The sequence below is a fragment of the Balaenoptera physalus genome, assembly GCF_965194825.1.
Source record: "Balaenoptera physalus genome assembly, chromosome: 15".
NCBI lineage: Eukaryota > Metazoa > Chordata > Mammalia > Artiodactyla > Balaenopteridae > Balaenoptera > Balaenoptera physalus.
In genome coordinates, this window is record NC_138894.1 from 9647701 (window position 1) to 9666066 (window position 18366).

Here is an 18366-nt window from a genome sequence, read left to right on the forward strand (position 1 = left end):
CAATTTATTTTTTTCTTTTGTTGCCTGTGCTTTGGTGTCATCCAAGAAAGCATTGCCAAATCCAATGTCATGAAGCTTTCTCCTATGTTTTCTTCTAAGAGCTTCATAGTTTTAGGTCTTACATTTAGGTCTTTGATCCGTTTTCAGTTAATTTTTGTATATGGTGTACAATAAGGGTCCAACTTTATTCTTTTGCCTGTGGATATCCAGTTTTCCCAACTTCATTTGTCAAAAAGATGGTGCTTTCCCCCATTGAATGGTCCTAGAGAAGTCCTTTTAAATACACAGGTCCCTGGGATGCGTCATACCTTAAGCCAGTTAGTAAGCAGTTTCTTAATTGTTAGCAGAGAATTGACAGCTAACTAAGGTAGAGAAGGAGGAGGCCCTGAAGAAGGAAAAAGGAGGTGTTGAGCAGCGATGTGGTGGGAGCTGCAAGTAAACTTGCTGTATTGTGGCCTTGCCTGGTGATGGTCTGCGTGGCTGCGCACTGATTTCTCTGCATTTGTGTCGCATTTGTGGATGAGTGTGCTACCATGATACGCACATTCATTCTTCCAGTGTGTATTCATTTCTGTATTCCAGTTCATTCAGCAACTATTTCTTTTTTTTCCTCATAATTTTTTTTATTGTTTACTTTTATTTTTTTTTAACATTTTGAAGAGTGTGGCCCATTTTATTTATTTATTTTTTAACATCTTTATTGCAGTATAATCGCTTTACAATGGTGTGTTAGTTTCTGCATTATAACAAAGTGAATCAGCTATACATATACATACATCCCCATATCTCCTCCCTCTTGCGTCTCCCTCCCTCCCACCCTCCCTATCCCACCCCTCTAGGTGGTCACAAAGCACCGAGCTGATCTCCCTGTGCTATGCGGCTGCTTCCCACTAGCTATCTATTTGACATTTGGTAGTGTATATATGTCCATGCCACTCTCTCACTTCGTCCCAGCTTCCCCTTCCCCATCCCCGTGTCCTCAAGTCCATTCTCTACATCTGCGTCTTTATTCCTGTCCTGCTCCTAGGTTCTTCAGAAACTTTTTTTTTTTTTAGATTCCATATATAGGTGTTTGCATACGGTATTTGTTTTTCTCTTTCTGACTTACTTCACTCTGTATGACAGACTCTAGGTCCACCCACCTCACTACAAATAATTCAGTTTCGTTTCTTTTTATGGCTGAGTGATATTCCATTGTATATATGTGCTGCATCTTCTTTATCCATTCATCTGTTGATGGACACTTAGGTTGCTTCCATGTCCTGGCTATTGTAAATAGAGCTGCAATGAACATTGGGGTGCATGTATCTTTTTGAATTATGGTTTTCTCAGGGTATATGCCCAGGAGTGCGATTGCTGGGTCACATGGTAGTTCTATTTTCAGTTTTTTAAGGAACCTCCATACTGTTCTCCATAGTGGCTGTATCAATTTACATTCCCACCAACAGTCAGCAACTAGTTCTTAAGTAACTGTTAAATGAAGATAAGATAAACCCATACATGTACATATGGCTAGATGAATGAGACTGAATAAAAGCCTCTGCTTCATTACTGAATTAGTAGTCAGTATACTTGAGAGTTATGAATATGAAAGCAACAGATTAACACTGGCGAATATGTATTTGGGCATTTTTGTGTATGTAGTGGGAATTTTTCTGGTGTGTGGTGAACTGTTTAGAACCTTCCAGTGTTAATAATTCTATAACAAATAGATAAATAGCACTTTTGCATGAAAATGATTTCTCTTGGTGACTAGTATCATTCTGTGGGGAGATATTAAAATCCACCAGTAATCATAGTACAGAAGACAGAATGAAGTTCTTTTTAGTGGGATTTGACTAGCCTCTTAGGATGCACATTGGAAGTCCAGAGTGAACTGGTGACAGTGTGCGCCAGCAAATATGAAATTGAGTTGGGGGAAAGTGTGCATCAGTAATTTCCATGTAGTTTTTAGTAAGCAGGATCTTCCTGACACTCTTCACAGCATTTTGAACATGCCTGTGGAGAGCATGAGAGAGTCAGGAAATCTTTCGCATTGTGGGCACCCAGGGCCCCTGGGCTCACAGGGCTGCTCTCCTGTTTGCCTTGCACTTGCCTCCTCTGGCAGCTGCTGTTCTGTGTAGACATGGGGGGCGGGGTGGGACTGCACTGATGCCTCTCGTGTGGTGTCTTTCTAATTTCATTACTTGAGGCCTAATAGGTGCGTTTAGCTTAGAACCTTTCAAGGGCTGGGACATATCCATCCCATTTTGTAGAGTCACATATAGGAACAGAGAACAGAGCCGAAGTCTTTAGACTTAGTTTTGGTTTCAATCTTTTTTTTTTTTTAATTAATTAATTTATGGCTGCATCGGGTCTTAGTTGCGGCACACAGCATCTTTAGTTGCAGCGCGCAGGCTCTTCGTTGCCATGCGCGGGCTCCAGAGCGCGTGGGCTCAGTAGTTGCGTTGCACGGGCTCTCTAGTTGCCCCACGGCATGTGGGATCTTAGTTCCCTGACCAGGGATCGAACTGGCGTCCCCTGCATTGCAAGATGATTCTTTTTTTTTTTTTTTTTAAATTTAGGGAAGGCTCTTTTATTTATTTATTTATCTTTATATTTATTTTTGGCTGTGTTGGGTCTTCGTTTCTGTGCGAGGGCTTCCTCTAGTTGCGGCAAGCGGGGGCCACTCTTCATCGCGGTGCGCGGGCCTCTTCCCTGTCGCGGCCTCTCTTGTTGCGGAGCACAGGCTCCAGATGCGCAGGCTCAGTAGTTGTGGCTCACGGGCCTAGTTGCTCCGCGGCATGTGGGATCTTCCCAGACCAGGGCTCAAACCCGTGTCCCCTGCATTAGCAGGCAGATTCTCAACCACTGCGCCACCAGGGAAGCCCTGCAAGATGATTCTTAACCACTGGACTGCCTGGGAAGTCCCTCAGTCTTTTTCAATTTGAGCTTTTTCTTTTAAGACTATCTTAATCAGACCCCAAGTAATCTGAAACTTATAAAAGCAGGGTTGCTAAAGTTGCAGTGGGTTTAGGGAGTGGAACGGTCCCTGCTTGCTGTTTTTACCCCCAACTCTTGTTTCCTCCCGCACATCCACCCTGACTACAGTTCACGGCCCCGTGGGATTCCGAGGAGCACTAACCCGACTTTGTTTTGTAGCTGAGGAGTCCACGGTGCTGTTGGACTCATCCCAGGTCATGTAGCCAAGCAGCGTGGTTGGGCTGGCATTAGAGCCCAGGTCTTGAGTCACTGAATCTATTGTGTTGTAGACCACAGATAGCTTATTTAAAATAACAAGGTTTGTATTTTATAGTCTTCAAAGGGTTTCCACATAGGCGGTCTCATTTGATTTTCACTCTGTGGCCTAGCAGGGTAGAATAGTATAATAGTAGCTAATGTTTATTCAGGGACTACCCTAAATGCTAGGAATCAGGGTACTTTTGCATACATGAATTCGTTCTTTATTCATTTTTTTAAACTAATTTTTTAAAACCCAGAAATTGGCTTCTACATTAATGCTTGGATAAGACGAGGTTAGTAGGTTATTTTAGGTTGTGAATTACAGTCTCTGAAATGTTTATCACTTTCCTCAAGGCCATCATGCACTGTGGAACTAGACTGGGAACCCAGTCTGCAAGAGTTTCATCTGAAAACTAGAAGGCAATTTTTATTTGCAAGTCTGGCTTGATAATTGGATGGCTTGTTGTTAAAGGGCATTCTCTTCTTTGTGAGCAGGGTTAGTCAAGAGGATACATTGTAATTCAGAACGTTGTGTAGGGTTAGGGTTACAACCCTAACCCTAACTGAACTACCTAGCATCTGCTGTTGGACAGAAGAAAGTTACACAACTGATCTCATCCAACAATGACAGGGCTGATTAATTGCTACTCCTAATATTCAGCAAAGACCAGTTTTACAGTTAGGTTTTTACCCCTAATCCATTGTCATAGGCCATCTTTATATATAGATTATTTAAATGAATTTGATAGGACAAGCTGCCTTAAATCTTCTCTGGGATACATTTTTTAAAAAAGTATAAATAAATAAAACAAACATGTAGAACATCAAAGTTGTTACATAATCAAATTTCTGAAATTGAAGTACATTACTAAAGTATGTGAATATAGTAGTTTTCATTTTTTATGTTTAGTTTCTGAAAATAGTTCTTCAGTGTGTCTTGTGTAGAGCACCAAGGGGAACTCTAGTAATCAACTACCCAAACGTCTGATACTGAGAGACCCGGATAAGATAGTAGTTGAGACTCAGAGAGATGGAGATTTACCAGAGATCAATGAAGCCAGTTAGAGGCAGAGCCTGGATTAGAAATAAGTCCCTCACGCCTAGTCTTTTATGCATAATCTTTTGATTCACGTATGCTGTGTATTATGCTACAAACAATAACAGATTGATTGTCATTGTAGTTTTATTCAGTCCGTTTTTAACATTGATTTATCCAGATATTTATTGTTTTCCTTGTGGGTTTTTTTCTGTGTTTTTGATCGTTTATCCAAGAGAATTTTCTTTCTCTCTAAGGGATATCCTTTAGAATTTCCTTTAGACAAGTTTGCTCGTGGCATTAACCTCTTTTTATTTGCCTGGAAGTGCCTTTATTTCATCTTTCTTGACTGACTATTTCTCTGGGTTTAGAATTCTAAGTTAGTAATCATCTTCTTTCAGCACTGTTGTCTTCTGGCTCTGTTGTTTCTGTTGAAAAGACAGCTGTCTGTTTAATTGCTGCTCCTTTGAGTATTTTGAATGGAATCTCTGATTTTCCTACCCATGGCAGCTTTTAAGATTTTTTTTTTCTGTCTTCAGTTTTTCATAGTTTAACTATTATATGTCTAGATATAGATTCTATTTTTTCCTGTTTGGGGCTCATTGGGCTTCTTGAATTTGTGGCTTGATATCTTTAATCAGTTTTAGACTGTTTTAGTCATTATTTCTTTAAATATAACTTCTATTTTTCTTCTTTTTCCCTCCAATTTATTTAAATTAGACTTCTCGAGTATCCCCTGTGTCTCTTCTCCTCCCATCCATATTCTCCATCCTTTTGTGCTTTATCTGGACATTTTCTTCTGACTTAATTCCAGTTATGCTTTTATTTGGTTTTATCTATTTATTAAGTTCTTAATTTCTAATATTGTATCTTTCAATTCTAGAGTTACCGTTTAGTTACTTCTAATATTTTCCAGTTCTCTACTGATATTCTGAAATTTGTCTTTTCCCTCTTTGAGCAGGGTAAGCTTGATTAATATAAAGTCTACCTTAAATTCTGTATCTGGAGTCTCTGTAGGTCTGTTTGTTGGTTTTTTTTTTTTTCCTGTTGGTTCATGTGATCATTTCTTTGTGTGCCTGGTGATTTTTATTTGTGTACCAGATACTATATTTGCAAACTCATTTGTAGAAATATATGAAGTTTAGGAAGTTGTCTCATCCTCAGAGGATCCACATTTCCTTCTGCCAGGTGCTGTGGGGCACTCATGGGACAGCCTGGGGTCACCTGCATCTGCTTTCAGAGACTGAGATGACCTGGGGCAGGATACTCTGGTTGGCCTGCCTCCAGCTTACTCTGATCCTGGGGTCCTACGCCCAGGTGTGAGAGCTCTGTCCTAGGAAGAGAGCCCTAGCTGTTGTTGCCTTAGCTCTGTGTTTGTTCTCAGCCACTCCTTGAGAATTGCCAGATGCCTCAGAGGGAAAGGGTCTCCCAGTTTGGGGAGGTGATGTGAGGTGGCAGGTCTCCTCTGTCATCTGCTGAATCTTGGCTCAGTGATTTTTCATTATTTGCTAGGCCTTCTGTGTCTTGAGGCAGTTTTTTAAAACTATGTTTTGTCTGGCTTTCCTCCTCAGTGGGAGGGTAGGTCCAGATTACCTAGTTCACTGTTTGTTATGGGATTTTCTCAAAAGTAGAATTTGAATGTGTAAAATGAAATATGTTTATTTCTTTTTTCCTTTTCTTGATGTTAATTGAATCCTGGACTAATAGGAGTTTGCTGTACATAGGTCAAATTATATTCTTTGAAATTTGATGAAATTACATCTTCAGTCCTTCATTCCTTTCACTTTTCAAAACTTTAAACATTTGTCTGGGATAGCTGTTTTACTTTGGAATGGGGGAAGGACCTTTAAAACTTTTTTTAAAAAATGATTTTGTTTCATACTGGTTTACCCTCATTAAACTGTTGATAAAGATTTTCATATTGGCCTTTTGCAACAGGTACCTGGTAGATTTTAAATAAATGAGGCTTTTAAGTAGATGGCCAGATGAATTAAACTTTTTTTTTTTTTAATAAATTATTTATTTATTTATGGCTGTGTTGGGTCTTCGTTTCTGTGCGAGGGCTTTCTCTAGTTGCGGCAAGTGGGGGCCACTCTTCATCGCGGTGTGCGGGCCTCTCGCTATCACGGCCTCTCTTGTTGCGGAGCACAGGCTCCAGACGCGCAGGCTCAGTAATTGTGGCTCACGGGCCTAGTTGCTCCGCGGCATGTGGGATCTTCCCAGATCAGGGCTCGAACCCGTGTCCCCTGCATTGGCAGGCAGATTCTCAACCACTGCGCCACCAGGGAAGCCCTCTAAACTTTTAAAATGTATTTTGTTCTTTAATTTATGTTCATTTAGCAGATTAATAGTTGCAGATAATTTTTGTGAGTATGCATTCTTTTTTTTTTTAAGTTCTTTTTTTTTATAAATTTATTTTATTTTTGGCTGTGTTGGGTCTTCGTTTCTGTGCGAGGCCTTTCTCTAGTTGCGGCGAGCGAGGGCCGCTCTTCATCGCGGTGCGCGGGCCTCTCACTATCGTGGCCTCTCTTGTTGCGGAGCACAGGCTCCAGACGCGCAGGCTCAGTAGTTCTGGCTCACGGGCCCAGTTGCTCCGCGGCATGTGGGATCTTCCCAGACCAGGGCTCGAACCCGTGTCCCCTGCATTGGCAGGCAGATTCTCAACCACTCTGCCACCAGGGAAGCCCCTGTGAGTATGCATTCTTAATGTACTGTGGCCAGAACTTCCACACTCTTTACTTGTAAGAGCAGATGTGTGGAGTCAGAGTTTATATGAAGTCAAGAACTGTGTGTTAACACATTTCCCAGACTCCTTTAAGATAAGGGAGAAGTCTTGAGGGACTGGACAAAGTGAGCCTCTTGAAATCAGAAGTAGTATTGAACAGCACTGATGGCAGTCCTGTGACTCAGGGTGAACACATTGGGTGGCCATGCCCTTACCTTCGTCAAACTTAAAAAGGCAAAACAAAGCAAAGCAGCCCTTCTCTCCTCCAGCATCCACAGCACCTGATCAGGGTTAATCACTTTGCCTCCTGCTCTCAACCCTTTCTACCTGCCCCTTGTCTCTCTGTTGGACTCAACTCTGACTCTCTCTGCATGTCTTTCAGTCACCTATTAAGAGTAGACAGTAAAAATTCATAATTAATATAAAGTCAGCAAGGAGAAATTATAAATCCTGTATATACTAAGAATAGAAATATTTGAAAGAAAATATCTGCTGATGTGTGTGGATGGAGTGTGGCTATCTTAAGGTGTTATTCAATAAAAGATTTTTTTAAAGCATATCAAAGCCAGTTTATCTTGGATAATGTATAAGGCTTCTCCAGTGGTGTATGGTAACCCTTTGATATTAACCTATATAATTACTAGAAGAAAAATACTTAAATGGAGATCATATTAATTTTGTGAAGAATAATGCAGTCATGTCCCAATATGTAGCCATTTGGGTTAGAAGAATTTGACTTTACAAGGCATGTCATATAATGCCTGCTTTGATTTATACCTTGCTCACCACTAAGCGAGCTGACACTTGAGATGAGCCATTTTGGTGGCTTCATGGTATATAGTTGGTCATGTGTTGCCTTAAGGAGAATGCCATATTTACTAATTTATTATTGGTGATAGTCTTTCTGCATCATGTCCCCTAGTTGCTTTGATTGACTTCTTTTAGGATTTTTGCATAATAGATGAATTACACTGTGACTGTACTCTTAAGTGTGCAGTATGTAATAGCAAAGACAGAATTTAAGAGCCATATTATATAGGGCAGTGCATGAAGGAAAATGTTTTCTTAGGTTCCATTAACACTTATTAATGTTAACAAGTAAGCACAGTATGTTAGTTGGATGTGGCGATGTTTTATGTAGGAAGGTGTTAGAATTGATGCTCAGAAATGCATAAAAGTTTTTCCTGTTAAAATTAAAATTTAAAATAGTTATAATTAAAACCTGATACTTACCTGTAAGGAGTTTTGGGGGGAACAAATTTCACTTGTGAAGCCAGAGAATGATATGCTTTGGAAAAAGTTTCCTCAGTATGATACTTTGAACTTTTATGAATTGAACATTTGAATTTATTTTAATTTCTCATTTTTCTTGATATTGAAATAAGATATCAATTAATAATACCTTTTGTTATGAAATTGATGTGTTTCTTTCTTCCCCTAATACAGAAGCTCCACCATGAGACGAGGTGGATGGAGGAAGCGAGCTGAGGATGACTGGGAAAAATGGGTGTGTTTTAAAAGAATAAAAATAATTATATTGAACTGTCTAGGTAGTTTTCATTCTTCTTTTAGTTTATAATGTGGTTGAAGGCGTTTTCTAAATTGTAAATCACTTTAGACACCAACTCTTTGTGTTTTCACAATGTACTGAAAGCTTAAACTTTGAGAAATTTTGTCCTGAGGCAGTAAATGTTCTGGTGCACAGAATTTATTGTTTGATAATTTTATTGCAACATTGCTAATAATACTGAAAAACAGTAAAAACATAGATATCCAGTAATAGGGGATTATCTCTATACCGTGGAACAGTATACACCCATCATTTAGCTGTATACTTCTTAACCTGGCAAGATGGCCTTAACTGAAAGGGTGTATTATAAAGGACTGTTACTACATATGATCCTATTTGTGTAAAACCTCTGTGTTCTGAGACACAGAAATACCTTTGAAAGTAAGATCCCAAAACGTTAGCAATGAATGGGATCACAGCTAATTTAAATTTTCTTAAAAAATTTTTTGACAACATGTAATATTTGAACAATCAAAAACAAGTCATTTCCATTTTGGAAAAAAATATATACCACTTCTAGACACCTACAGCTTTATTTTAAAGACCTTATTGATAAAGTAAAATTGATAGAGTCTTAATCGATTAACCTTAATTATTTCGATGTTCAGGAAAGGTGTGGCTGAATTCATAGAGTTGTAAAGGTCTTTAGCAAAAATAATAATGTTTTTATTTCTTTTTGAGGTTGGTGTTATGAATATTAGTAGTACTACCAAATAGATTGATTAGATCCAGAGTTTAGCCACTGAATCATTTATTGTATTCTTATCTACATGTATGGAAGACTTTACTGGTTTGTCAAACTGCTTCATTTTACTTGAATTTATTAATATTAAGCTTCCCATACACAGAAGATAGTGGAAGCCAGTCAGAATATATTCTTACTGACCACTTGTCAAATTTTTAATTGATTTAAGCTTTGGTATAACTTTTGCTTGATTTTGTAGATAAGAACAATATTTTGTGGCATTACACTTACTAACCTTGACTTACCTTTTCCCTCTTTTAACGTAACTTTTACCATTGTAACAATGTGATAGAATTATTAAACATTGAGTTGACAGAGGGAAAAGTCTCCCTTGACCTGCCTGTTTTATTGCCTTGCGTTACGGTTCATGTTTATCATTATATCTTATGTCATCCTTATACCTTGGTTACTAGCACAGAATAAGGTCTTTTTATTATTTTTTTTAAATATAAATTTCTTTCTAAAAAGGGGAGGGTGGGAAGAAAAATAAAACTTTTGTGATTAGTTTACCTTTCCTTTAATTCTAGGGTGGGTATATGGCTGCCAAGGTCCAGAAATTGGAGCAACAGTTTCGATCAGATGCTGCTATACAGAAGGATGGAGCTTCATCTACAATTTTTAGTGGAGTCGCCATCTATGTTAATGGATATACAGGTTGAGTACTTTTTATTTTTTAGGTACCCCATTTTGGCATGTATTTTTATTAGGATTGGGAGCGATTTGTTTTAAATTCTGTTCTTAATTATTTATCTTGTATATAAAAAAGGTGAAAGTAAAACCCTCTGCTTAGATACCCCTCCTTCAGGTTTCCTTTCCCTCCTCCTGTGCCTGCCATTTTAAATTTTACCAAAGCACATAGTTTTTTAAAGTCAAGTGAGGTTTAAAATGGAAAATTACGATCCTCCTGCTGAAACAACTCATCACACACGTGGGGCTTGTAAACTGGGGGCTTCAGTAGAGGGGCATCTGGTAGGGCCACTTCATTGGCGAATCTTCACCTGTAATTATCCGGAGGTCCTTTTGGGCTGGTGGAGGAGGGGGTGGAGTGTGTGTGTCAGATTTCCCAGACTCTTGCTAGAGAAGGGTGCAAACCCAGCTGCGGGCATCCTGGTGGCCAGGAGGGAAGGAGAGGGCCAGGAATCTCACCGTTCAGGGAGTAGAGTGCCATGTAATCTCCCTGCTGTGTTCTTTGCTCCTCTCCATCCCTTCTCGCCTCCTGCTGTGCCTGTTGTCATCAAGTCCAGTATCTGGAAGGGACAGGATAGTTTTTCACTGTGAGTTGGAGAGGAGTTCTGGAATCCTAATTCACAGTTTCAGCCGTGGGCTTCCTGTTTTACATCCTGTTCACAAGCCCGCTCTTGGAGGTGCCCAGTGCCTCTGTTTTCATGAGTTTCTCTTGGTTTCACTGGCACCAAGCAGTGTCTTCTGGGTCTCCACACAGCCAACCCATCTTGCAGATCTTATCTTTCTCTGATCTGCCCCGTCAGTTATCACTTGTCTGTTGGCTGTCAGATTTTACTGCCAAAGTTTTCTTTTTATTCTCTTGAGGATTCCTCTCCTCTTAAGATCATTTTGTTGTGATTTTTGAGGTGAATGGCTATAAATATTTGTGTTGGTCGGTTACGTTTTTTCCTCCCCACTTCTCAGTCAGCTGATACCGCTCGTTTTTAGGGTCTCCGTTTAGCACTCCCGCTCGGTTGTCTGATTGTCTTGCTACTGGTGGGGGTGACTTCTCAAGGTTCTGTGGGGCTTTGGCTCCTTGTATTTATTCACATCTTGGCATTTATTAGGTCTTATTGTAGTTGCCTGTTTACTAGACAAGAGCAAGAGCTTCATTTCCACATTTTCATTACCATTGTGTCCTTGGTGCCTCTACAGTGATGGGTATAACCACTCAGGGGGTACTTGTTGATTAAAGTTAAGTTTTAATTTAGCTGATACAGTTGCCTGGTTGAGTTTTAGGAGGCGTGATCGACAATTTAGTCTAAGAATGTTATCTCAAAACGAATGATGGTGCGACTTTGGGAAAATTCACATGCACCTTTTCTACTTAGGCATCTTAGAATGTTCAAGCTCCACAGACCTTCCTGAGATGCATTATAAAAGATTAAGGATGTTAATAAAAAGAAATAAACATTGCTCGTTACATCAGCAAGTTTTGGAAGTCCCCAATTTACAAGGGCACCCTTATTTACATAAGAGGAAGAAAAAAAGATTCTTTGTGTGAGGGAGAAATAAATGAATATTGTAGTAATCATTACCATGGTTGAGAATCTGGAATTCTAATTTACTTTCATCACTAATTTTTATGTGACTGTAAGACATTTTCTCTTTTGGACTTATTATTATCCCTATCCTTTTCTTTAAGATAGAGATAATATTAATTTTTATTCTTGTTATTGTTAGGATTATATTATAATTCTTTAAGTAAAGTTCCTTTATGTTGAATTTCATAAGGACATGCAAGTTGTGGTGATACAATTTTTTAGAAAAATTTTCACTTTTCGTGACTACTTTTGAAGCTTTATAGATAAAACAGAATCTAACAGTGTGATAAATCAGCAAGAAAAGAATAGTGCTTTAGATGCAGTGAGACAAGTAGGGAATACTGTGTTGTTGTTGGTTCTTAATCATGCTCCTCATAGACTTTAACTGATGTTCCAAGTTTTCTTAATTCCTTTAAAGCTCCTAGTTCTGCCATCTGAACTTCTCTTTGGTAACCCACATCCCTTCCAACACAGTTAGCTTTGAACTTGAGTTTAGAGATAAGATTCCCCCATTTCTGGATACTCTGCCTCTGTTAACCCATTCTCTCATCTCTCTTTTTCTCCCAAACAGCATCTTTTCCTTTCGAAGGTTAATAACTTCTTTGCCTTCCATCTCATTTTTTTAATTAAAAAAAAATTTGACTGTAGAATCACATGCAGAAAAAATAGAGACCATGAACCTTTGTCCAGTTTCCCCCAATGTAACATCCTATAGAGCGGGGGTCCCCAGCTTCCGGGGCCCCAGACCAATACCCGTCCACAGCCTGTTAGGAACCGGGCCGCACAGCAGGAGGTGAGCGGCCGGTGTGCGAGTGAAGCTGCGTCTGCCACTCCCCATCGCTCGCGTTACCGCCTGGACCACCCCCTAGCCCCCGCCCCCCCCCCCCCCCCCCAACACACCTCCGTGGAAAAACCGTCTTCCACAAACCAATCCCTGGTGCCGGAAAGGTTGGGGACCGCCGCTTTAGAAGATGGTGCTGTGTCAACCAGGAAACCGACATTGATACGGATAAGACACAACGTTTTCACACAAGATCCTTCCTGCCTCCCTTGTGGAGCCATACCGACTCCCCTTCGCTCTCAGCCTGGCAGCTACTAGTCTGGCCTCCGTTCCTGTACTTTCTTCATTTCAAGAATGTTACATAAATAGAACATACAGTATATAACCTCCTGGGACTGGCCTTTTACTCAGTATAATACGCTGCAGAGTCGTCCAAGTTGTTGTGTGCATCGGTAGTTTTTTCCTTTTTATCCCACGGTACGGGTGTTCCACAGTTGAACCATTCACCCATTTAAGAACCTCTGGGTTATTTCCTCTTTTTGGCTCTGAACCCTTGTGTACAGGTTTTTGTGTGAACATAAAGAGTGCAATTGCTGGGTTATCTAGTAGTTGCATGTTTCGTTTTTTTCTAAGAAACTGCAAAACTGTTTCCCAAGTGGCTGTATTACTTACATTCCCACTAGCAATTTATGAGTGATCCAGTTTCTGTGTCCTTGCCAGCATTTAGTGATTTTTATTTTAAAAATTTAATAGGTATGTAGTAATATCGGTTTTAATTTGTATTCCAGTTGCTCCACATCCTCACCAGCATTTTGTACAGACAGGTTGGTTTTTTTGTTTTAATTTAGGTATTCTAATACATGTATAGTGGTATCTCGTGGTGGTTTTAATTTGCATTTGCCTGATGGCTAAAGATGTTGAACATCCTTTCCTGTATTTATCTGCCACCTGTAGATCCTCTTCAGTGAAACGTCTGTACATGTCCTTTGCCTGTTTTCCAATTGGATTGTTTGGTTTTTTACTGTTGAATTTCGAGAGTTCTTTATATAATTCTAGATACTACTCCTTGTCAGATATGTGGTTTGCAAATATTATCTCCCAGTCTGTGGTTTGTCTTTCACCCTCTTCACATGGTCTTTTGCAGAACAAAAGTTTTTAATTTTGTTGGGGTCCAGTTTATCAATCTTTCCTTTTATGGATTGTGCTTTCAAGTCAAAAGTCTTTGCTTAGTACTAGATCCCAAAAATTTTCTAAAAATTTTATAAGTTTATGTTTAATATTTAAGTTCATGGTCCATTTGAATATTTTTGTTTGTGGCCTGTGGATATCCACTTGCTAGCACCATTTGTTGAGAAGGCCATTCTTCCTCCATTGGATTACTTGTGTACTTTGCTCAAAAGTCAGTTGGGCATATTTGGATGGGTATGTTTCTGGGTTCCATGTTCTAGTCCACTGACATATGTGTCTTTTCACCAGTACCACATGGTCTTGATTACTGTACCTCTGCACTATATAGTAAGCCATAATACTGAGTAGAGTGATCATTGCCATTTTATTCTTCTTTGGAAAGGTTGTTTTAGCTATTTTCTACGGCCTGTGCTTTTCCACATAAATTTTAGAAGAAGCTTTTCTGTGTCTACAAAATAGATACCTTGCTGAGATTTTGATAGGAATTACATTAATCCTATAGCTCAATTTAGGGAGAATTGTAAACATCTTTACTCTGTTAAGTTTTCCAATCTTTGGACCTTTCATCCCATTTTACCCTATGTTAATTAATTCAACGAATATATCTTGTATGCTGCTTGTGTGTTAGGTACTATGTTTGAACAGAGATGACAGTGATGGAGAATGTGGATTTTGTGACAAAAAAGTTATCTCTGGGCATTAGACATGAACAGAGCCAAGTGGGTGGCAACATAGAAGTAATTGCCTTTGAGGGTTAGCGTGATTACTTCATAGAAGAACTGACTTTTGAACTGGTCTTGGATAAGTAAGGTGTTTTTTAGACGAGAATGGGGAAAGGCATTCTTGTCCTAACCGTAACCTCCGTTTTCACCTTTATATCCTCTAATTCAGGTCAACAGGATTGTCCTGATGTTTTAGATTTGTCTTTGTACTTTCTCTTTCCTGTGCTGCTGTTCGTGCTCTCGCTCTGATGAAAAGCTCCTTCCCTCACTTCTGCGAACTGGAATCATGTTCATCCCTTAAGACCCAGTTAAATTAGATTTGCCTCCTTCCTTAAACCGGTCCACAGGATATACATTTCATAGCTTTATTGCTAGAAACATTTACTTTTGACACCTGAGTTTTGTCTTGTATTGCCAGGTCTTATTTATGTACTGAGTTTTGGGGAGTCAGAAAGCCCGTTCTGTGTGGTGACCCTGGCCAGATGTGGATCAGAGAGAACACTGCGGGGCCTCCGGTTGGCTCCTCCTCCTCCAGGTCTTCACCCCTCAGAGCTCTGTCAGATGTTGCCTTCTCCAGGAGACTTTCCCTGACCAGCCTTATGTAAAATACATGTATCTTGCCCCCCAGTTGCTTTCTAATCCCTTATCCAGCTTCATTTCTCTTCATAGAATTTATTTGCTCCTGAACTGGTATTTATGTGACTTACGTTCTGTCTGCCCAGTGAAATAAGAGTGCTGTGGAGCACGGCCGAGAGTACCAGGGCCTAGAAGCCTGCCCGGCACGTTGTAAGATTCTCAATAAATATTAGTTGAGCCTACGAATGAATAGCAGAGTTTTGTGTTTGTACATCAGAATGTAAAATGTGTTCACTCATATGCTAATTCAACTCAGTTTTCTTAAATGGGTAGTCTTTAAATAAGAAATGGGCCACACTCTAGGCTTACTGAATTGTAATCTCTGGGAAATAGGCCCTGGGCATGTTTATTTTGGTGAAAGCTCTCCAGGTGAGCTAGTGCTTCAAGTCTAGGGAGCTGTAATTGCTCTTCTGTGGAGTTGGATCAGGACAGTGAATATGGAAAGAGGCGTTCTGGTAATTTTCTGCTTTTTTCAGTAGGTGGATAAGAGACCAGGTCTGGTGACTTAGGCACTGCTGAAGTTTGTGGAAAAGCAGGGCAGGCCTGGGTATGATTTGCAAAATAAATCAAGGGAATATACAAGTATAACAGACTTATATCTGAAGTGGTAGGGATTTGTTTGAAAACTTAACCTTAACATTGATAATTTTCTGAGCATGTGAATATGGTGATTTAGGAAAAGAGTCCATTTAATGCTCTAATCTAATTTTTTGAAATGGATACCTTCCAGGAATTATTTTCTATGGATATATACATAGTATCTCCTCCTGTTTCCTGCGAGACTGATGGTGTGAATCCAGGGATGTAGGAATTTAACCTCCTACATGGGAGAGACTTACTGTATTAATTTCTACCACCCCCTGTAATTTTGCCAGTGTCTGATAGGTATTTGCACCTATTAGGTACTCAAAAATGTGTTCTTTAGGCTTTTGAGACTTTTCTTTGGTTTTTACTTGGTTGAGTGTATGTGGCTTTTAGTTGAATTTTGTAAGTCTGATGTACTTAGGGAGGAGAGAGGAAAAGAGAGTAAGCATGGCTACTGGAGAAAGAGTATTGTCCAGGGGTCAGAAGACAAAGGGGTCTGCACAATAGCTAGGTGATTGTGCACAAGTCTTCTAATTTTCCTCTATTTCCTCATCAGTAAACTATGCTAAATTATCTTTATAATTTATAGGATTGTGAGACTCAAATGAAATAATGAAAGATATTAACTACTGTAAGACCAAAGGAGGTATAAGCAGCCATTGGCTTACTTCTTTCTAGCATATATGTGACACAGCCACATTAATCAAGTTCTTTGGACATGCAGGATGAAATGGTACAGAGGATGACTGCTTTCTCAATGGAGATCTATCAAGGAAAGCTTTTGCACAAGATTTTAAAACTTTGTTTATAGAATGTATTTTAACCAGATGAGCAAAACTTTTATAAGCTGTGCCCAGAGACGTCACAGTGGTCTTCAGTGGCTGTTCTGATGTTATGTGATGGCGTTTGCTGTGGTGGAATTTCACATGTGGAGCTTTAGGCCTAAATCGTGGTCCAGTGTTTAATATGTGCCTTTTACCTTTTCTGTGCTTACCTGTCTCTTACTTTCTGTGGTTGGTTTTAGTTAATGCTAAAATTTGATTGCATACAGAATATTCTCAAAGAATGTTCTGTAAAATTAACAGTAGGAGTGTTATGGACTGTGAGTGTTACGGATTTGCAAAGCTTTCTTTCCAAGATATCTGTTAAGTTTTTAAAACTGCACAGTCCTATTCAGCGAGAAACACAGTTTAAGTAAAAATTATTTTCTTGTTGATCAGATGTTCTTTGATGTATCTTGTGCTTTGTCAAGAAAGGATACATGTAACATAGAAAAGAAAGGTATATACGTTGTTCAACCTATAAGATGCATTTTAGAACCTGTTTTTAGATTTATTAAAACTTGAAAATGTTGCCGTGTTACAGTCCTCTTTTATCTGAAGTTGGTCTCCTTTATAAAAACCTCATTCAGGATGCTGAAGAGCTAAGAATTTTGGATTAAAAGGATGTTTCATTGGGATTTTGATTTGCATGTCTGTAATGATTAGTGATGTTGAGCATCTTTTCATATGTTGGTTGGCCATATGTATATCATCTTTAAAGAAATGTGTATTCAGGTCCTTTGCCCATTTTTAAATTGGGTTATTTTGTTGTTGTTGAGTTGAAATACTTCTTTATATATTCTAACTATTAACCCCTTATTAGATAGATGATTTGCAAATATTGTCTCCAGTTCCACAGGTTGCTTTTTTACTTCTGTTGATTGTGTCCTTTGATGCACAGAAGTTTTGAATTTTAATGTAGTCTAACTTAATCTGTTTTTCTTTTTGTTGCCTGTGCTTTTGGTGTCATATCTAAGAAATCATTTCCAAATCCAATGTCATGAAGCTTTTCCCCTGTGTTTTCTTTTAAGAGTTTTATAGTTTTAGGTCTTAACATTTAGGTCTTTAGTCCATTGAGTTAATTTTTGTGTATGGTATAAGATAAGGGTCCAACTTCATTCTTTTGCATGTGGATATCCAGCAAATGTGTTTTTTAGTGACCTTTTCCCCCCACTGATGTTGTCTGTTCTGTCACTACATAATCAACATTTGAACATTGTACCATGACATTTTTGGTCTTCATTTGGTGAAGATGCATCATTTGCACCTTAAGTTGGTTTCTGTTCTTTTCATTAGCACATGACATTTAAAGCAGTCCCTGACAGCACCAGTACCTTCATAAACAAAACCTGCGCAATGAAATCACGGTTATCCAAATTATCCAGAATATGCTTGTTTTTTGTTTTTGGTAAGAATAACATTGAAATGACAATAATCATCTCACAGAGAACTTGCGATGCCAAGACTCTGTTGTTGAATTCCAATCTTGGAATCACCAGTGGTGAGCATTAAGTGAGATAAAGTATGGAAAGTACATGAGTGCAATAGGTGCTAAATTAATGTTAATTTTCTTTCCTCAGTTCTTTTTACCTGCTTATGATTATAAAGCAGTAAATGACAGTTTTATTTTGTCTACAAAGAGGTGGATGTTTTTTAATAAAATTGATATATATATTGGTGCTACTAGAATGACAGTGTCTACTGACTATTTTTTTGGCTGCGTTGGGCCTTCGTTGCTGCACGTGGGCTTTCTCTAGTTGCGGCGAGCGGAGGCTACTCTTCGTCGCCGTGTGCAGGCTTCTCATTGCGGTGGCTTCTCTTGTTGCAGAGCACAGGCTCTAGGTGCACGGGCTTCAATAGTTGTGGCACACGGGCTCAGTAGTTGTGGCGCGCGGGCTTAGTTGCTCCTCGGCATGTGGGATCTTCCTGGACAGGGATTGAACCCCCCGTGTCCCCTGCATTGGCAGGTGGATTCTTAACCACTGAGCCACCAGGGGAGTCCCCTTTGTCTGGTTTTGGTATCAGGATGATGGTGGCCTCATAAAATGAGCTCAGAAGTGGTTTTCCC

The 18366-nt window shown here is 39.3% G+C and overlaps 1 protein-coding gene across 9 annotated transcripts in view; it reads left to right on the forward strand.

The window, feature by feature from the left end:
* Window positions 1-18366, forward strand: part of REV1 (REV1 DNA directed polymerase) — an 83149-nt gene that overhangs the window by 15515 nt on the left and 49268 nt on the right. For 6 of the 9 annotated variants that reach the window (XM_082427242.1, XM_082427233.1, XM_082427238.1 and 3 more), the window contains 3 exons: window positions 8430-8490; window positions 9826-9952; window positions 13135-13170. The exons of 1 other annotated variant lie outside the window; for it this stretch is intronic. In XM_082427242.1, coding sequence (XP_082283368.1) covers window positions 8440-8490; window positions 9826-9952; window positions 13135-13170 — 214 coding nt within the window. In that variant the 5' untranslated portion in view covers window positions 8430-8439. The remainder of the gene's footprint in view (window positions 1-8429; window positions 8491-9825; window positions 9953-13134; window positions 13171-18366) is intronic. 2 more of the 9 variants (XM_082427243.1, XM_082427236.1) reach the window with 1 other exon arrangement.